Here is a 14,294-nt window from a genome sequence, read left to right on the forward strand (position 1 = left end):
GGTGGAAGGTGTTAGTGTAGTGGATGAACTGTTCAACCTCCTCGTGGGAGCACGAGGTAGCGCCTGTGCCCGAAACGTCGAATCTCCTGTTCCCTGGATGCTGCCTGACCTGCTGTGCTGTTCCAGCAATAAAGTTTCAACTTTGATCTCCAGCATCTGCAGACCTCACTTTCTCCTCCAGGTGAATGAGGTCAGGATGGAAGATGTGGGTGAAGTTAATGAACTGTTTGAGCTCCTCATAGGAGCACGAGGCAGGGCAGATACAGTCATCAATGTAGCGGAGGAAAAGGTGGTGCTGGTGTGAATGCAGCAGAGGGATTATTCCATGTATCCTACGAAGAGGCATAGCTCAGGCCTGTGTGGGTACCCATAGCCACCCCGCTGGTTTATAGGAAGTGGGAGGATTCAAAGGAAAAGTTGTTCAGGGCGATGACCGGTTCCGCCAAGCGAATGAGAGTGTCGGTGGAAGCGCATCGATTGGGTCTGCAGGAGAGGCAGAAACAGAGTGTTTTTAGGCTCTCCTCATTGGGGGAGGGGTAGGGTGGAATACAGATGTAGAGAGACTGAATGTCCATGGTGAAGATGAGGTTTTGGGGACTGCAGAATTGAAAGTCATGGAAAAGGTGAAGGGCGCGAGTGGTGTCCTGAACATAGGTGGGGAGTTCTTGGACCAACGGGGTAGGGTGGAGTCAAGAGGAGATGAGTTCAGTGGGACAGCAGCAGACAGAGACTATTGATAGACTGGGGCAGTGATCAAAGAATCCCTACAGTGTGAAAATAGGCCATTAGGCCCAACAAGTCCATGCTGACCCTCCACAGAATATCCCTCCCAGACTCATTCCCCTACCCTATTAACTCTACACTTATCCCTGACTAATGCATACATCATTGAACACGATGGGCAATTTAGCATGGCCAATTCACCCTAACCTGCACATCTTTGGACTCCGGGAGAAAACTGGCGCACCCAGAGGAAACCCACACAGACAGAGGGAGAATGTGCAAACTCCACACAAACACTCGCCCCCGAGGCTGGAATTGAACCTGGGTCCCTGGCACTGTGAGGCAGCAGTGCTAACCACTGAGCCACCATGCCGCATCGCCCTCCACCTCCTCCTCCGCTACCTTGATGATTGTATCAGCACTGCCCTGTGCTCCCACGAGGGTGCTTGAACAAGTTCATCAACGCCACCAGTCAAGTTTATCAATTTTGGGTAGGACACAGGCCAGGACGGGGAATGGGAAACTAAAAGGTGGGAGGCTGCGGATGGGGGAATCTCCCAAGTCAAGTTTCTGTCCTTGGTCTTCATGTAACTGAACACAGCCACAGAACTTTGGGCCAAGGCATCCTCTGAGCTAGGGTACTGCGAGACCAGGATTTTCTTATTTTTCCCCCTCTGCCTCTGCTCTGCATCATCAGTAAGACATTGGGCGTGAAAGGCAAATACAGCCTGGTCGACAAGTTGTCTCCATCCTGAACAATAGGCAGCAAGCTCCGCCCATTCATTCCAAACATTGCCCCCGACAAAGATGGCGGTCGCACACGGCCCCCCCCCGCGCGATGCCGTCGCCCCCGACAAAGATGGCGGCCGTCAGACCGGGGCCTGTCCCTTGGGAGCAAGCTTGGAGCCGTTGCTCCAGTTGGAACAAACGGGGCACTGGGAGATTCTCATTCGGGGTTTGTAGCTCACGTCAGACAGTTTACGGGTCGTGTCCGTCCACCCGCGGCATCTATCGCCGCTCCCGTCCCGCCTCATTTGGTAACCTTTCCGGAGCCAAGGAATGAAAGTCGGTCCACGGCCATATCGCGCTCCGCGCATGCTGTATTCGCGACGGTCTCTGCGCATGCGCACTGCTCTCCTGGTTGGTTGACATCACTTAGAATGTTGGGTGGGTGTTCTACTCATTGCATTGAGGTTTGTTCTTTATTATTGTGGAGATACATGGCCCAAATAATACTGTTATAACGTAAGTTGTACTGATAACCATTTGAGACTGAGCCTGGTGCAATTTATGTAGCACATCTTGTGTGTTGAGAAAATGGGTATATGAATAGGAAGGGTTTATTGCAGGTCAAATGGGACTAGATTAACTTAGGATGTCTAGTCAGCATGGACGAGGTGGACCGAAGGGTCTGTTTCCATGCCGTACAGCTTCATGACTCTGCAGTGCAGAGTCCATTCAGCCCATCCTGTTTATGACTGTTCTCCACACTTCCTCCTATTCTGCTATTTTCCGCCCACGGCTCTGCACATTTGATTCCCTTTCAAACAACCAGCTAATTGTCTTTTGTGGAGGTGCCAGTGTCGCACTGGGTGGACAAAGTTAGAAGTCACACGACACCAGGTTATAGTCCAGCAGGTTCATTTGAAATCACAGACACACACAAAATAGGCACCCGAGCAGAGAGATCAAAAGATCACACAAATGGTGAGAGTGGAGTGGTGTGTCTCTGCAGGTGATCAAAAGTGTCAGAAACTGTGAGTGAAGTGTCAACAGCTGAATAACAAGTGAAGGGACGACTGATTAAATGAGGCAGAAAGATATTTTACAATTAAAAATAAGGCGGTGCTGGAGATTAACCAAATGAATGAAACAACATGATAGCTATAAGAGTTACATGCTGAGGGTCTAACCAAAGTAATAAGTAATCCAAAACTGTACAAACTAATTAAGGTAAAGAAATCATAATTTGTCAAGTGATGGTGTTAAAACAGGACAGTAAGGAAGATTTTACAGATACAGAATAGTGTGGTGGGGTCACATATAGCATGATATGAACCTGAGATCACAATTGAGGCGGTCTTTATGGGCAACAGAACTTGGCTATCAGTTTCTGGTCAGCAATTCTGTGTTGTTGTGTACCTCGAAGGCCACCTTGGAGGATGCTTATCCAAAGATCGGAGGCTGAATGCCCTTGACCGCTGAAGTATTCCCTGACTGGGAGGGAACATTCCTGTCTAGCGATTATTGTCCGTTCATCTGTAGCGTCCACATGGACTCGCCAATATACCATGCCTTGGGGCATCCTTGCCTACAGTGTATGAGATAGACAATATTGGCCAAGTGATATGAGCATGTGCCACGTACATGGTAGGTAGTGTTCCCATGAGTGATGGTAGTATCCATGTTAATGATCTGATATGTTTTGCCACAGCAGGGTTGTGTGATGTTGTGGTCCATGTTGACCTGAAGACTGGGCAGTTTGCGCAAACAATGATCTGTTTAAAGGCAAGAAGTGGAGATGTAAGGATGATTTTGGTGAGATGCTCATTGTCATAAATGTGAGCGGCACGGTGGCACAGCAGTTAGCACTGCTGCCTCACAGCGCCCGAGACCCGGGTTCAATTCCCGCCTCAGGCGACTGACTGTGTGGAGTTTGCACGTTCTCCCCGTGTCTGCAAGGGTTTCCTCCGGGTACTCCGGTTTCCTCCCACAGTCCAAAGATGTGCAGGTCAGGTGAACTGGCCATGCTAAATTGCCCGTAGTGTTAGGTAAGGGGTAAATGTAGGGGTATGGGTGGGTTGCGCTTCGGCGGGTCGGTGTGGACTTGTTGGGCCGAAGGGCCTGTTTCCACACTGTAATGTAATGTAATCTAATCTAAACATGTTGAAGGCTGCGAAGAACATGACATTCTCTCTTCTCTGGAGAAATACTGGATGACGAAGGTACTCTATCAGACATATCCTATGTCTGTCTGCTGAAGAGGTTGTTGCAGTTTTTCACTGTAGCACGGTGGAACTGGCGATCAATGAGTTTATCCATTGTATGCAGTTCTAATGAGGGCACCCTCGTCTGCACAGATGAGGAGAAACATGACGGACACCGAAAGGTTTTGAAGGACACCCTCATAAGAATGTAAAACAGTGCTCAACTCATCGATCACCAGTTCTGACCTGCCACAAGCTCCTCCCAGCTATTCCAAACACCGCCCCCTACAAATATGGCAACCACACGGTGACCCACGATCGAGTGGCCCCATTAAAAATGGTGGCCTTATAGTGCGAACTGTCACTAGGGAGGAAGCCAAGAGCCATGGTACCGTACAGTACAAAGGGCAGGACTGGAACATTATTTTTTGGGGTTTGCAATTTAGATGAGATGTTCTCGAAGCATCACCGTCCACCCGCCCAATCTATGGACCCATCCTTCCAACCTTATTCATCATATTTTCTGAACCGAGAAACAAAACTGTGTCTATCGCTCTCACTCAGCCTGTGCATGGCCTGTTCACTATGGGCTCTGCGTATTGCTTTCCTTTTCAATGGATGGGGAACTCTCTACCCGGCTAGGAATGATGGGGAAAGTACCCATCACTCTGTCACCCGCCAATCATTGTGTCTGAATTTTTTTTCTGTCGTGTTGCCAGACAACCTAATTAATACGTTAGGAAATAAGTTACACTGACACCAAACCTGAAACAGAAATTGGTTGTGGTACGTATCTTCTGTGTTAACAATCACAGGATTGTTACCGTGCAGAAAGAGTCTATTCAACCCATCATGTTTGCAATGGCTCTTGAAATTAGTACCTTATATGAAGCTGTACTCTCGCCTTCCTCCCAAAGCCCTGCATATGTTCCTTTTTCAAATAGCCATCCGATTCCATTTTATATGCCACAATTGAATCTCTGTGCACCACACCCTTAGGCAGTACATTCCGAACCCTAATCATGTGCTGAATGAAAAAGCTTTTCCTCAGAAGTATTTTTTTTGCATCCTTTACTTATTGCTTTCAATCTGTGCCTACACATTCTCAATCTCATCACCAGCAGGAACAATTTCTCTCTACTTACACTGTTCGGACCTCTCCTGATTTTGAGTACTTCAATCAGGACTGACCTCCATTTTCCAAGGAGAACAGTCCAATCTATCCTCGTAACTAAAATCCCTCGTGGCTAGAAATACTCACACGAAAACTTTCTGCACTCTTTCTAATACATTAACATTTTTCCTTAAAAAAGGTGAAGCTCAGAACTGCATGCAACACACCAGATGAGGCTAAAGTAATCTCTTCTACAAGTTCAAAATAATCATAGAGCTAGATTTCAACACAATTATAGATACACATATATAATCAAAGTGTAATAGAAGCATTAGGGGAAAAACATTTAAACATAGATGTGAAAGTTAATTAGTCTCAGGAACACTTGCCTTACCTCGAAAACAGATGCCTGGCACATCCTCAATGAAATAGATTGTTCACAACTAATTAGTTAAGAAACACTACAGTCGTAGTAGCTGTAAAACTCTACATACAATTAGCTTTATAATAGGAATTAATACTACAAATCTTATAGCAGTTCATTAGAACCAATTATCTTTTGTAGTGGAAAATATAAAAGGAATAACAGAATTTGATAGCATATGGAATTCAATGAACAACAGAATTCAAGCAGTCCTTAGAGATAAGCAAGTCTGGGACAGGTCCAAACGAATATAACCAGTAACTTTGGAACATGAATTAGTAGGATGCATAGAAAAACTCGAAGCCTAGAGATTACAATGTCTGTTAAACACCTTGAGACCATGGGAACTTGGGTCCATCCATAGGAATGCCCATTATTGATTAAGTGATTCACAGGACTGGGTGTATAGAATAAGGGGGAGGACACAGTGACCACATTATGTGTGATTGTTTCAACACCAAAATGTATGAAAATACTGTATTTCAATGTAAAAATCAGACTGTGTCATTAATCTTTCTTGCAATCTGAGCCACAGAATAAGGGAACGACTGGGCTTTTGAAGATAGATTCAGGGAAGATCTTTGGCCCTCTCCCTGCATTAACCGTTTTGTTGCTTGGATGAGAATCAGGTCTACCACTTGCCTGAATCCTGCCTGTCTCCTGAGTCTTTGGGGGGGGGGGGGGGAGTTATGCTCCTACAACAGCAAAACCAGATCTCTGGAGTTTCCTGTGAACTGTCTCAACAGGTTGGCGTACTGAGAGAAGGTCTCTCTATTGTGTGCATTTGCTGGTGCACAGTGAGGTGAGATGACACGTGAATGATCACTTGTTATTGTTCACGCATTGATAGTATAATGGTTCTCAGGTTCATTTATATAACTTCCATCCATCTGGCCATTTAAAAGGTCTCTCCTCGGTGTTCACTAAGTAGTGTCTTGGTACTGAATCTCTTCCGACAACACAAGATCACACTCCAGTGTGAACCCACTGATGTCTCAGCTGGTGGGATAATCTCTTCCCAAAATTTGGAGCAGATGAGTGGGGATAACACACTTCTGTGAACTCCTCCACCAGTCATTTTAACGGAGAGTTTAAATTATTTATTTGAAACAGGTTAAATGAGATGCCACATGCTTTAAAATGGCAAATGCAAGACTGCCACAAAAACATGTGAAATCTTCACAGGCTCATGACCACACTCATTTTCAGACTTGAAGCTTAAACCTGCTGGCTCATTTTCAGTCAGGAACAGGTCCCAGATTGACCCCAGTCTCTGATTTGACAGCATGTTTCCAGTGTTCCCTGGAAACCAACATGCTGTTCGTCTCTTTCAGTGTGACCCTGAAGAACTCTGATTTCTGCTCCTGCCATGGAATCCTCCATCCAGGTGATCTATGGCCCCTTAATGGTAAACACTCAGGAAGGAAAGACAGAAATCCAAACCATTGTGGTCCGTGCAATGCTGATTGGCTTTATGTTTATCCCAGAATATTAAATTCCATCCCTGTTACAGGGATCATTAACACCAGCAGAAACAAATACCTACAGTCAGAATGAACATGATTCAGGCCTAGATGTGATTATTTGCACAATTATAGCACAATAGAGGCAACTGTGAATTTACTGGTATCCCAGTGCTGCACGTGAGATGACTGAGTGAATCTGTTCCCACACCATAAAATGTTAAAAGCTTCTTACTTGTGTGTGTTTCTTTGAGCAGATCTATTTTGCTATTAAATCACTGCTCCCAGCGAGAACTTTGAAACAATTTCTTATCAGGGTGGACAAGTTGCTGTTTATTGAGGTGGGATAACAGGGTGAATGTCTTCCCACACAGGAAGTGGGTGAACAGCCTCATCCACATAGCACAGCATGAGAGAGAGTGTGTGTGTGTGAGAGAGAGAGAGAGAGAGAGAGAGAACCTGAATGGTCTCTCATCAGTGTTAACAAAAGCTCCACACAATATTTTAGAAAAATTACAGAACTCGAGACATTTAAAAAGGTCTTCCATCAGCATAAACTGATGGGTGTGACAACAGAAGAGTGAATGCCTTGCCACATGTACAGCAGGTAAATGACCTCTCCCTGTTGTGAACTCGCTGATGTTGTTGTAAGCTGCACAATCACCTGAACGTCTGCCCACAGTGAGACCAGATGAATTGAGTGGAATGCGGGGTGAGCGCTTTCGTGCACTGTCAGTGAATGCGGGTACTACAGTTCTTGTAACAATCATATGAAACCCTTTTCATTCAGTATCAACTCGGTTGATGGGACATCAATTCCCTGGAACTTTTGTAGCACTTCTCACAGTCTGGGCATTTAAATGGTCTCTCATCAGTGTGAACCCGCTGATGTGTATAGGAACTAGATGCAAAAAGCCATAACTTCAGGGAGCAGACGAGTAAAAACCTGAGAGGCAGTTTCGCCTGGTGGGGTAGTGAGAGAGAGAGAGGGGCAGCTGATAGGATTGTGTCGATCGTAGTGACAAAGAAACTCAATGAGCTCCTCGCACTTGTTGTTGCTGATATTGGAGGAGACTGGGAGAGAGGTCATCTTCAATGTGAACTAACCAGTGTTGGATGCATTAAATAAGGAAATCATGTATTTTTTAAAAATTGATTTATTTGCCTTTTATATCAGATATGTACCCCTATAATTGGGCTGGAGGTTATTCATGTAAGTAGAAACAAGACTCGGGTGAACATAGTATCGTCCAGGATAATGTGAAGACAAAAATCCATCACTGTAATTACTCATGAACTTGGTGGTGTCTCAGCAGTCTAGAAGACTGACAAAATCCCTTCCCACACACTGAGCAAGTGAACGGCCTCTGCCCAGTGTGAAGCAGATGGTGTTCAGTAAGTTGAGATGATCGTCTGAACCCAGTCCCACAGTTAGAGCACCTGAAAGGTCTCTCATCAGTGTGAATACGTTGATGGGACATCAATTCCCTGGAACTCTTGTAGCACTTCTCACAGTCTGAGCATTTAAATGGTCTCTCATCAGTGTGAACCCGCTGGTGTGTCAAAAGGTTGGATGAATTAGTGAATCTCTTGTCACATTCAGAACAGTTGAAGGGCCTTTCTCCAGTGTGAACTCGCTGGTGTCTCAACAGGCTGGATGACTGAGTGAATCCTCTCCCACACTCAGAGCAGGTGAATGGCCTCTCTCCAGTGTGAACTCGCTGGTGTTCAGTGAGTTGAGATGATCGTTTGAATCCAGACCCACAGTGGGAACAGTTGAATGGTCTCTCATTAGAGTGTACACGTTGATGGGACATTAGTTTCTCAGAGCTTTTAAAACAGTTCCCACAGTCAAAACATTTGAAAGGTCTTTCTTCAGAGTGAATCAGCTGATGTTTCAGCAGATGGGCTACCTGGGCGTATTCTTTCCCACACTTGGTGCAGGTGAATGGTCTTTCCCCAGTGTGACTACGTCGGTGAATTTCCACCTGAGAAGGATAATGAAATCCCTTCCCACAGTCTCCACATTTCCAGAGTTTATGAACAGAGCTTTTTCCTGCCATGTTCAAATCTGATGACACTCAAGTTATATTGTATTGGACAGTTCTAACAAATCCTGATGTGTGATGTTTGGTTTCAGTTTCACAAGTGTAAACCCTCCCCTTCTAATATCCTGTGAAACTGATTTCAAACAAAACAAAAACCAGTGACACAGAATATACAAAATGCAAATGCTGGTTGTGAAATTAAACTGGATGACTCTGGTAATTTGTGGGGTCAGCACTAGGAAAAAGTGACCATGAAAGCCATTGAATTGCCATAAAAACCCAACTGGTTCACTCCTATTATTCAGATGTATCAGTAAACCTAGTTTGTGCTGTAATGACTATGACTCATTTTTGCGGTCTTACCTCATAACTTCACCAGTATAACTGAGGTGTCATTTGATTAAATCTGCTCTGTGTTCTCTCTGAGGCTAATACAGTGTTTCCATCCTCAGGTGCACTGCCTAGAGCTAAATACATATTCCAGTCTGGTCTAACCAGAATTATGAATATCTCAGTGTTTGTTTCAGTCTCATTCATACCTGAAATCCTTTTTCAAGGATAAACATTTCTTCTTTCACATTCAAAAGCTGGTGACATTCAAGGTGCTGATGAATGGAATGACTCTGTCAGGTCGTGATGACATGTTTCGTTTGGGTTTCTCGTGGACCAATCCTTCCCATTTCCTAGAAAAGGGGTTTACCACAGAAAAATCCTTCAGACGTTCATTCTGGAATAAAATTGCAGCAGAGACTCACATTCCTCTTGGTTTGAGCTTAATCTGTGAGCGTAGTCAAAGACTGCGCACGCGCCCTGCAGCATCTTGCTCCCAATAAAGATGGCGGCAACGCGGGCGTTCACGGAATATTGCCCCCAATAAACATGGCGGCGAGAACCCGGGCCTCTTACCACCTGTCGCCCGCAGCCGTTTTCCCGTCTGCTGCAAACGCAGGACCGGGTGTTTCTAATTCTCTAGGCCCGGTGTTTATGAAACCTCCCAGTGGGCAATGGCTCAACTTCATTCCCGTTCTCGGCCGTCAGCTCCCTCTTTACCTTCCTCATGCTCTCACCCAGACTTCAGCCAGGGGACAGTGAGGTCGGCAGATGCTGAAGATCACAGGCTTCCGACAGGTCCGCCCCGCTGCTAGCTCCACCCATCTTTCAGTCCTATTGGTTGGAGGACCAGCTGCCAATCGGTCCTCCAGCCCCGCCCACCTCCGCCCCCCCCCGCCGGTCGGAGCCACCTTCCAGCGCGCGGGATCCCCAGTGTGACCAGGGGCGCGCGCTGGACCTGCGGCCGCGCGGAATTGCGCAGCGACTGAAATCCCACAGGGTGGGCGGAGAGGCTGCAGGAAGACCCTCCGGAGAGCCGACACGAGATGCCAAACGGTGCATGCGCCCTAGACTTCTGGCGCCCCCACGATGTGAGCAGGACGCCCACGTCCATGAGCCCAGAGAGACAATAACTTCCTCATTGAGGTTTATGATTCGCGCTCTGCACCCACACACACACGGTATGGAGAAATGAATCCAGCCGGCGTACAGCGAGGGAGTAAAACTGGAACTGGGAGATGCTACAAATGCTGGGTTTACATTTCAGCAGCGGAATGCGGGAAGAGTATGGTTTGCAGACCAACATCTCTGAGAAACAAGCTGGTAGGACGATCTCTTCCCACATTTGGAACAAATAAACGATAATACGCTGAATTGACAAGTCTGTGTGGTCTGCACACTGCTAAGAATCTTGCAAACTCTTTTTCCAGGGTAATAGGAGGAGGGGAATTTACAAACAGAAAGCTGAAACCCAATATCACGTGGAGGTTTGACAACGTCACTCAATTCCTTCCGATCAGACTTTGAATGTACACAGATTGTTCTGTCTTTTGGGAGAACTGGGAAAGCACTGACTGGAACAAGTACGAACATTGCACTTAAGCATTGCGTGTGTGGGAAGAATCTTTATCTGGTTGTCCAACCCGGCCAGTAACGTTGACACCATGAAAAAACAATGGAAATGTGAGGATTGTGGTAAAGGATTCAAATATTCATGCCGGCTGGAAAGTCATCGCCGGAGTCACACTGGGGAGAAACCCTACATTTGTTCCATGTGTGGAAAGAGATTTACTCAAACAATGTCCCTGATGTCACACCAGCGAATTCACACCGAGGAGAGGCCCTACAGCTGCACTCACTGTGGGAAGAGGTTCCGGTATTCTTCCACCCTCACTGCACACCAGCGCATCCACACAGGGGAGAGACCGTTCACCTGCTCAGTGTGTGGGAAGGGATTTACCCAGTCATTTGTTTTGGTGAGGCACCAGAGAGTTCACACTGGGGAGCGACCGTTCAGCTGCTCCGTTTGTGGGAAGGGATTTGCTCGGTTATGCAGCCTCCAGTCACATCACCGAGTTCACGGATCCGAGGGGATGCCGTTCAGTTGCACTTCCTGCGGAAAAAGGTTCAGGCATTCTTCCACACTCACAGCACACCAGCGCACGCACACTGGGGAGAGGCCCTATATCTGCGCCGTGTGTGGGAAGGGCTTCACTCAGTCGCGGTACTTACTGACGCACCAGCGAATTCACACTGGGGAGAGACCGTTCACCTGTTCTGTGTGCGGGAAGTCATTCACTCAGTCCTCTCACCTGCTGTCACACCAGCGAAATCACACGCAGGAGTGTCCATTCAGCTGCGCTTCCTGTGGGAAAAGGTTCAAGCATTCTTCCACTCTCGCAGTGCACCAGAGAATCCACACTGGGGAGAAGCCCTTCCCCTGCACTTACTGTGGGAAAAGGTTCAACAGTTCATCCACCCTCACTGCACACCAGAGGATTCACACCGGGGAAAAGCCATTCACTTGCTCTGTCTGTGAGAAGAGGTTCAGTCAGTCCTTCGACCTGGTGAGGCACCAGCGAGTTCACACTGGTGATAGACCGTTCACTTGCCCTGTGTGTGGCAAGGGATTTGCTCGGTTATTTGGACTCCAGTCACACCACAGAATCCACACGACAGTGAATACATAAATGGCTGGACTTTAATATTCTGGATACGATGCTGATTTTTGGGACTGTGGTCTCTCTGTTAATGTGATATGTGGTCTTTCCCTTTGATGCGATAACTCTCAGCTGAAACTCAATTACAATAAAATGATCAACTTTCACTTCTTTCCTATACTGACCTTTGCACAATCTGCAATTCATTTGCTGAAAGATTCCACTGATGAATACTTGCAGTGTGAGAGTGCTGATTAATCGTTGCTGACTTGTTACATTCTTACACTGCGCACCTTCTGCGTGAAATAAAATTGAAGAAAATGAAACAAAATAGTTTACAGACTAAACAGTAAAAAGCTTCATCAATCAACACTGGCATTGAAGAAGTTTGGAAGTGATGAGTTCAATGATTTAAGACAACAGCAGCAACATTTGGTGAAGGAAAAGCAGAATAAAGACTTGATCTGCTCAGCAGAAGCGACATCTGTCATTGAAGAGCAAAACCTGTCTGATAACACTAATATTAATGTATTCATAGTGAAGAGAAGCCATAAAACCTACTCCGTGTGTGTGAAATCTAAATTCATTCAGTCACCCGATCTGTGAAGATAGTCAGGTTCAATTCCCATCCTGTCTGAGGTCACCATAAAAGTCCCATCTTGTTCACCTCTCCCCTGAGGCCACCCTAAGATTTAACCACCACCAGTCATCTCTTGCTCTACTGAGAGAGCAGCCCAGTAATCATCTGGGACTATGGTGACTTTATCTATCGTCTGTAAGAACAATGTTTTTGTGTGTTAGGATCGTGTGTTCGAATTGTGATCTTTGAAGGTGTGTTGTTCTAGGGGGTAGAATCTGATGTCATGCTGTGAACTATCATGTACTTGTTCCAAACAGTGAGGCAGTGGATATGCTGGTGTTATTTGTAATCACAGAGGAATTTATGTACGCCAATGAACAGACCTGAGATTTGAGAAAGAGCTGCCTGACCATGCAGTGAGGTGACCCGAGACAGTTCTGAAACAAATTGTCTCAAAATGCTTGGTGCAGTGGAGAATCCAACAAAGGAACGACAACAGGAACAAAAATCAAGAATGTTGGAAACTAATTGAAAAAGTACAAAGGAAATAATTTTGTTCTGCTATCCTGATCTGAGATTGGAAGTTTGCGGCTGGTTTTGTTCTGTAATTCACTGCCTGAATTTGACCTTTAATCTAAGTGTTTCTCCTAATAAAGCTGCTCCATAATTGAATGTTATTGCAATCTCAGATCCTGTTCTCAGCAAGAGATTCATTCAGGAGAAATTGCAGGTTCACATTGAGGACACACCACTCCACATGTGGGAATAGATTAATTTGAGTATCCAACTTCACTGCAAATGTCATGTTGTTCTTATTGTAAGAGACCTTTCCATTGTTCTTACCGTGTGGAGGGTTTTCAAAGCACGAATGGTTGGTAAAATACCAATGCACTCACTGGAGTGAAAGCATTCACCAGAATCAATGTCCTAAGGGAAGTATTTATTCGTGCTGTTGTGGAAGGCTTGAACTAATATGGCAGGGGGGTGGGAACCAATGCAGGAAGTAAAGTGGGGACAGAAAAAAAGTGGAATCAATGTCCTAAGGGAAGTATTTATTCGTGCTGTTGTGGAAGGCTTGAACTAATATGGCAGGGGGGTGGGAACCAATGCAGGGGACAGAAAAAAAGTGGCTGAGAGGGAAAGTGGAAGGCAGAAAAACCAGACAAACATCTAAAAGGGTCATATTATATCATAATTCTAAGACAGCAATACATGTCAAAAAATTTACTCTGAAGGCTCAATGTGAGGACCATTTGTAGTAAGGTGGGTGAATTAACTGCACACACAGTTATTAATGGATATGATGTATCTGGGATCTCGGAGACCTGGCTCCAGGGTGACCCAGGATGGGAACTCAACATCCGGGGTATTTAACTTTTAGAAAGACAGATGGAAAGGAAAGGGAGATGGGGTAGCATTGCTAGTTAAGAAGGAGATTAACACAAGATTAAGGAAGGACGTTACCCAGGACAATGTGGAATCTGTACAGGTGGAACTGCAGAACATTAGAAGGGGAAAGAACGTTAGTGGGAGTTCTGTACAGACTACCAAATAGTAGTTGAGAGGTCGGGGATGGCGTCACACAGGAAATTAGAGATACGTGCAGTAAGGGTACAGTACGGGTGACTTCAACTTGATTGGACTCATCAAATCTGTTGCAATGCGATGGAGGAGGATTTCCTGGAATGGATGAGGGATAGTTTCTTGACCAATATGTTGAGGAACTAACTAGAGAGCAGGCTATCCTAGACTGGGTACTGTGTAATGAGAGAGTATTAATGAGCAACCTAGTGGTATAAGATCTGTTGGGGAAGAGTGACCATAGTATGGTAGAATTCTTCAGTTGGAATATTGCGTGCAATTCTGGTCTCCTTCCGATCGGAAAGATGTTGTGAAACTTGAAAGGGTTCAGAAAAGATTTACAAGGATGTTGCCAGGGTTGGAGGATTTGAGCTACAGGGAGAGGCTGAACAGGCTGGGGCTGGAGCGTCGGAGGCTGAGGGGTGATGTTATAGAGGTTTACAA

The 14,294-nt window shown here is 45.8% G+C and overlaps 2 protein-coding genes and 1 long non-coding RNA gene across 3 annotated transcripts in view; 1 reads left to right on the forward strand and 2 right to left on the reverse strand.

Annotated features, from left to right (window-relative positions):
• LOC122543505 overlaps positions 1–9,674 on the reverse strand; it is a 19,633-nt gene extending 9,959 nt beyond the window's left edge. The window contains exon 1 of the long non-coding RNA XR_006310056.1: positions 9,239–9,674. This is a non-coding gene — a long non-coding RNA (uncharacterized LOC122543505). The remainder of the gene's footprint in view (positions 1–9,238) is intronic.
• On the reverse strand, positions 7,798–9,245 carry LOC122543493 (gastrula zinc finger protein XlCGF71.1-like). Its single transcript, XM_043682237.1, has one exon. It carries the CDS (start codon positions 8,712–8,714, stop codon positions 7,938–7,940), a length of 777 nt encoding a protein of 258 aa, XP_043538172.1. The 5' UTR covers positions 8,715–9,245; the 3' UTR covers positions 7,798–7,937.
• Positions 9,675–9,678: 4 nt separating the features above from the next.
• Positions 9,679–12,984, forward strand: LOC122543478 (zinc finger protein 135-like). The gene is made up of 2 exons (XM_043682204.1): positions 9,679–10,352; positions 10,460–12,984. Exon 2 carries the CDS (start codon positions 10,694–10,696, stop codon positions 11,717–11,719), a length of 1,026 nt encoding a protein of 341 aa, XP_043538139.1. The 5' UTR covers positions 9,679–10,352; positions 10,460–10,693; the 3' UTR covers positions 11,720–12,984.
• Positions 12,985–14,294: the final 1,310 nt, after the last annotated feature.

Source organism: Chiloscyllium plagiosum, chromosome 44 (assembly GCF_004010195.1).
Source record: "Chiloscyllium plagiosum isolate BGI_BamShark_2017 chromosome 44, ASM401019v2, whole genome shotgun sequence".
NCBI lineage: Eukaryota > Metazoa > Chordata > Chondrichthyes > Orectolobiformes > Hemiscylliidae > Chiloscyllium > Chiloscyllium plagiosum.

Bases quoted from the DNA above. Each gene is read 5' to 3' on its own strand.
- LOC122543493 (XM_043682237.1), bottom strand. From the start codon at position 8,714: ATGGCAGGAAAAAGCTCTGTTCATAAACTCTGGAAATGTGGAGACTGT.
- LOC122543478 (XM_043682204.1), top strand. From the start codon at position 10,694: ATGAAAAAACAATGGAAATGTGAGGATTGTGGTAAAGGATTCAAATAT.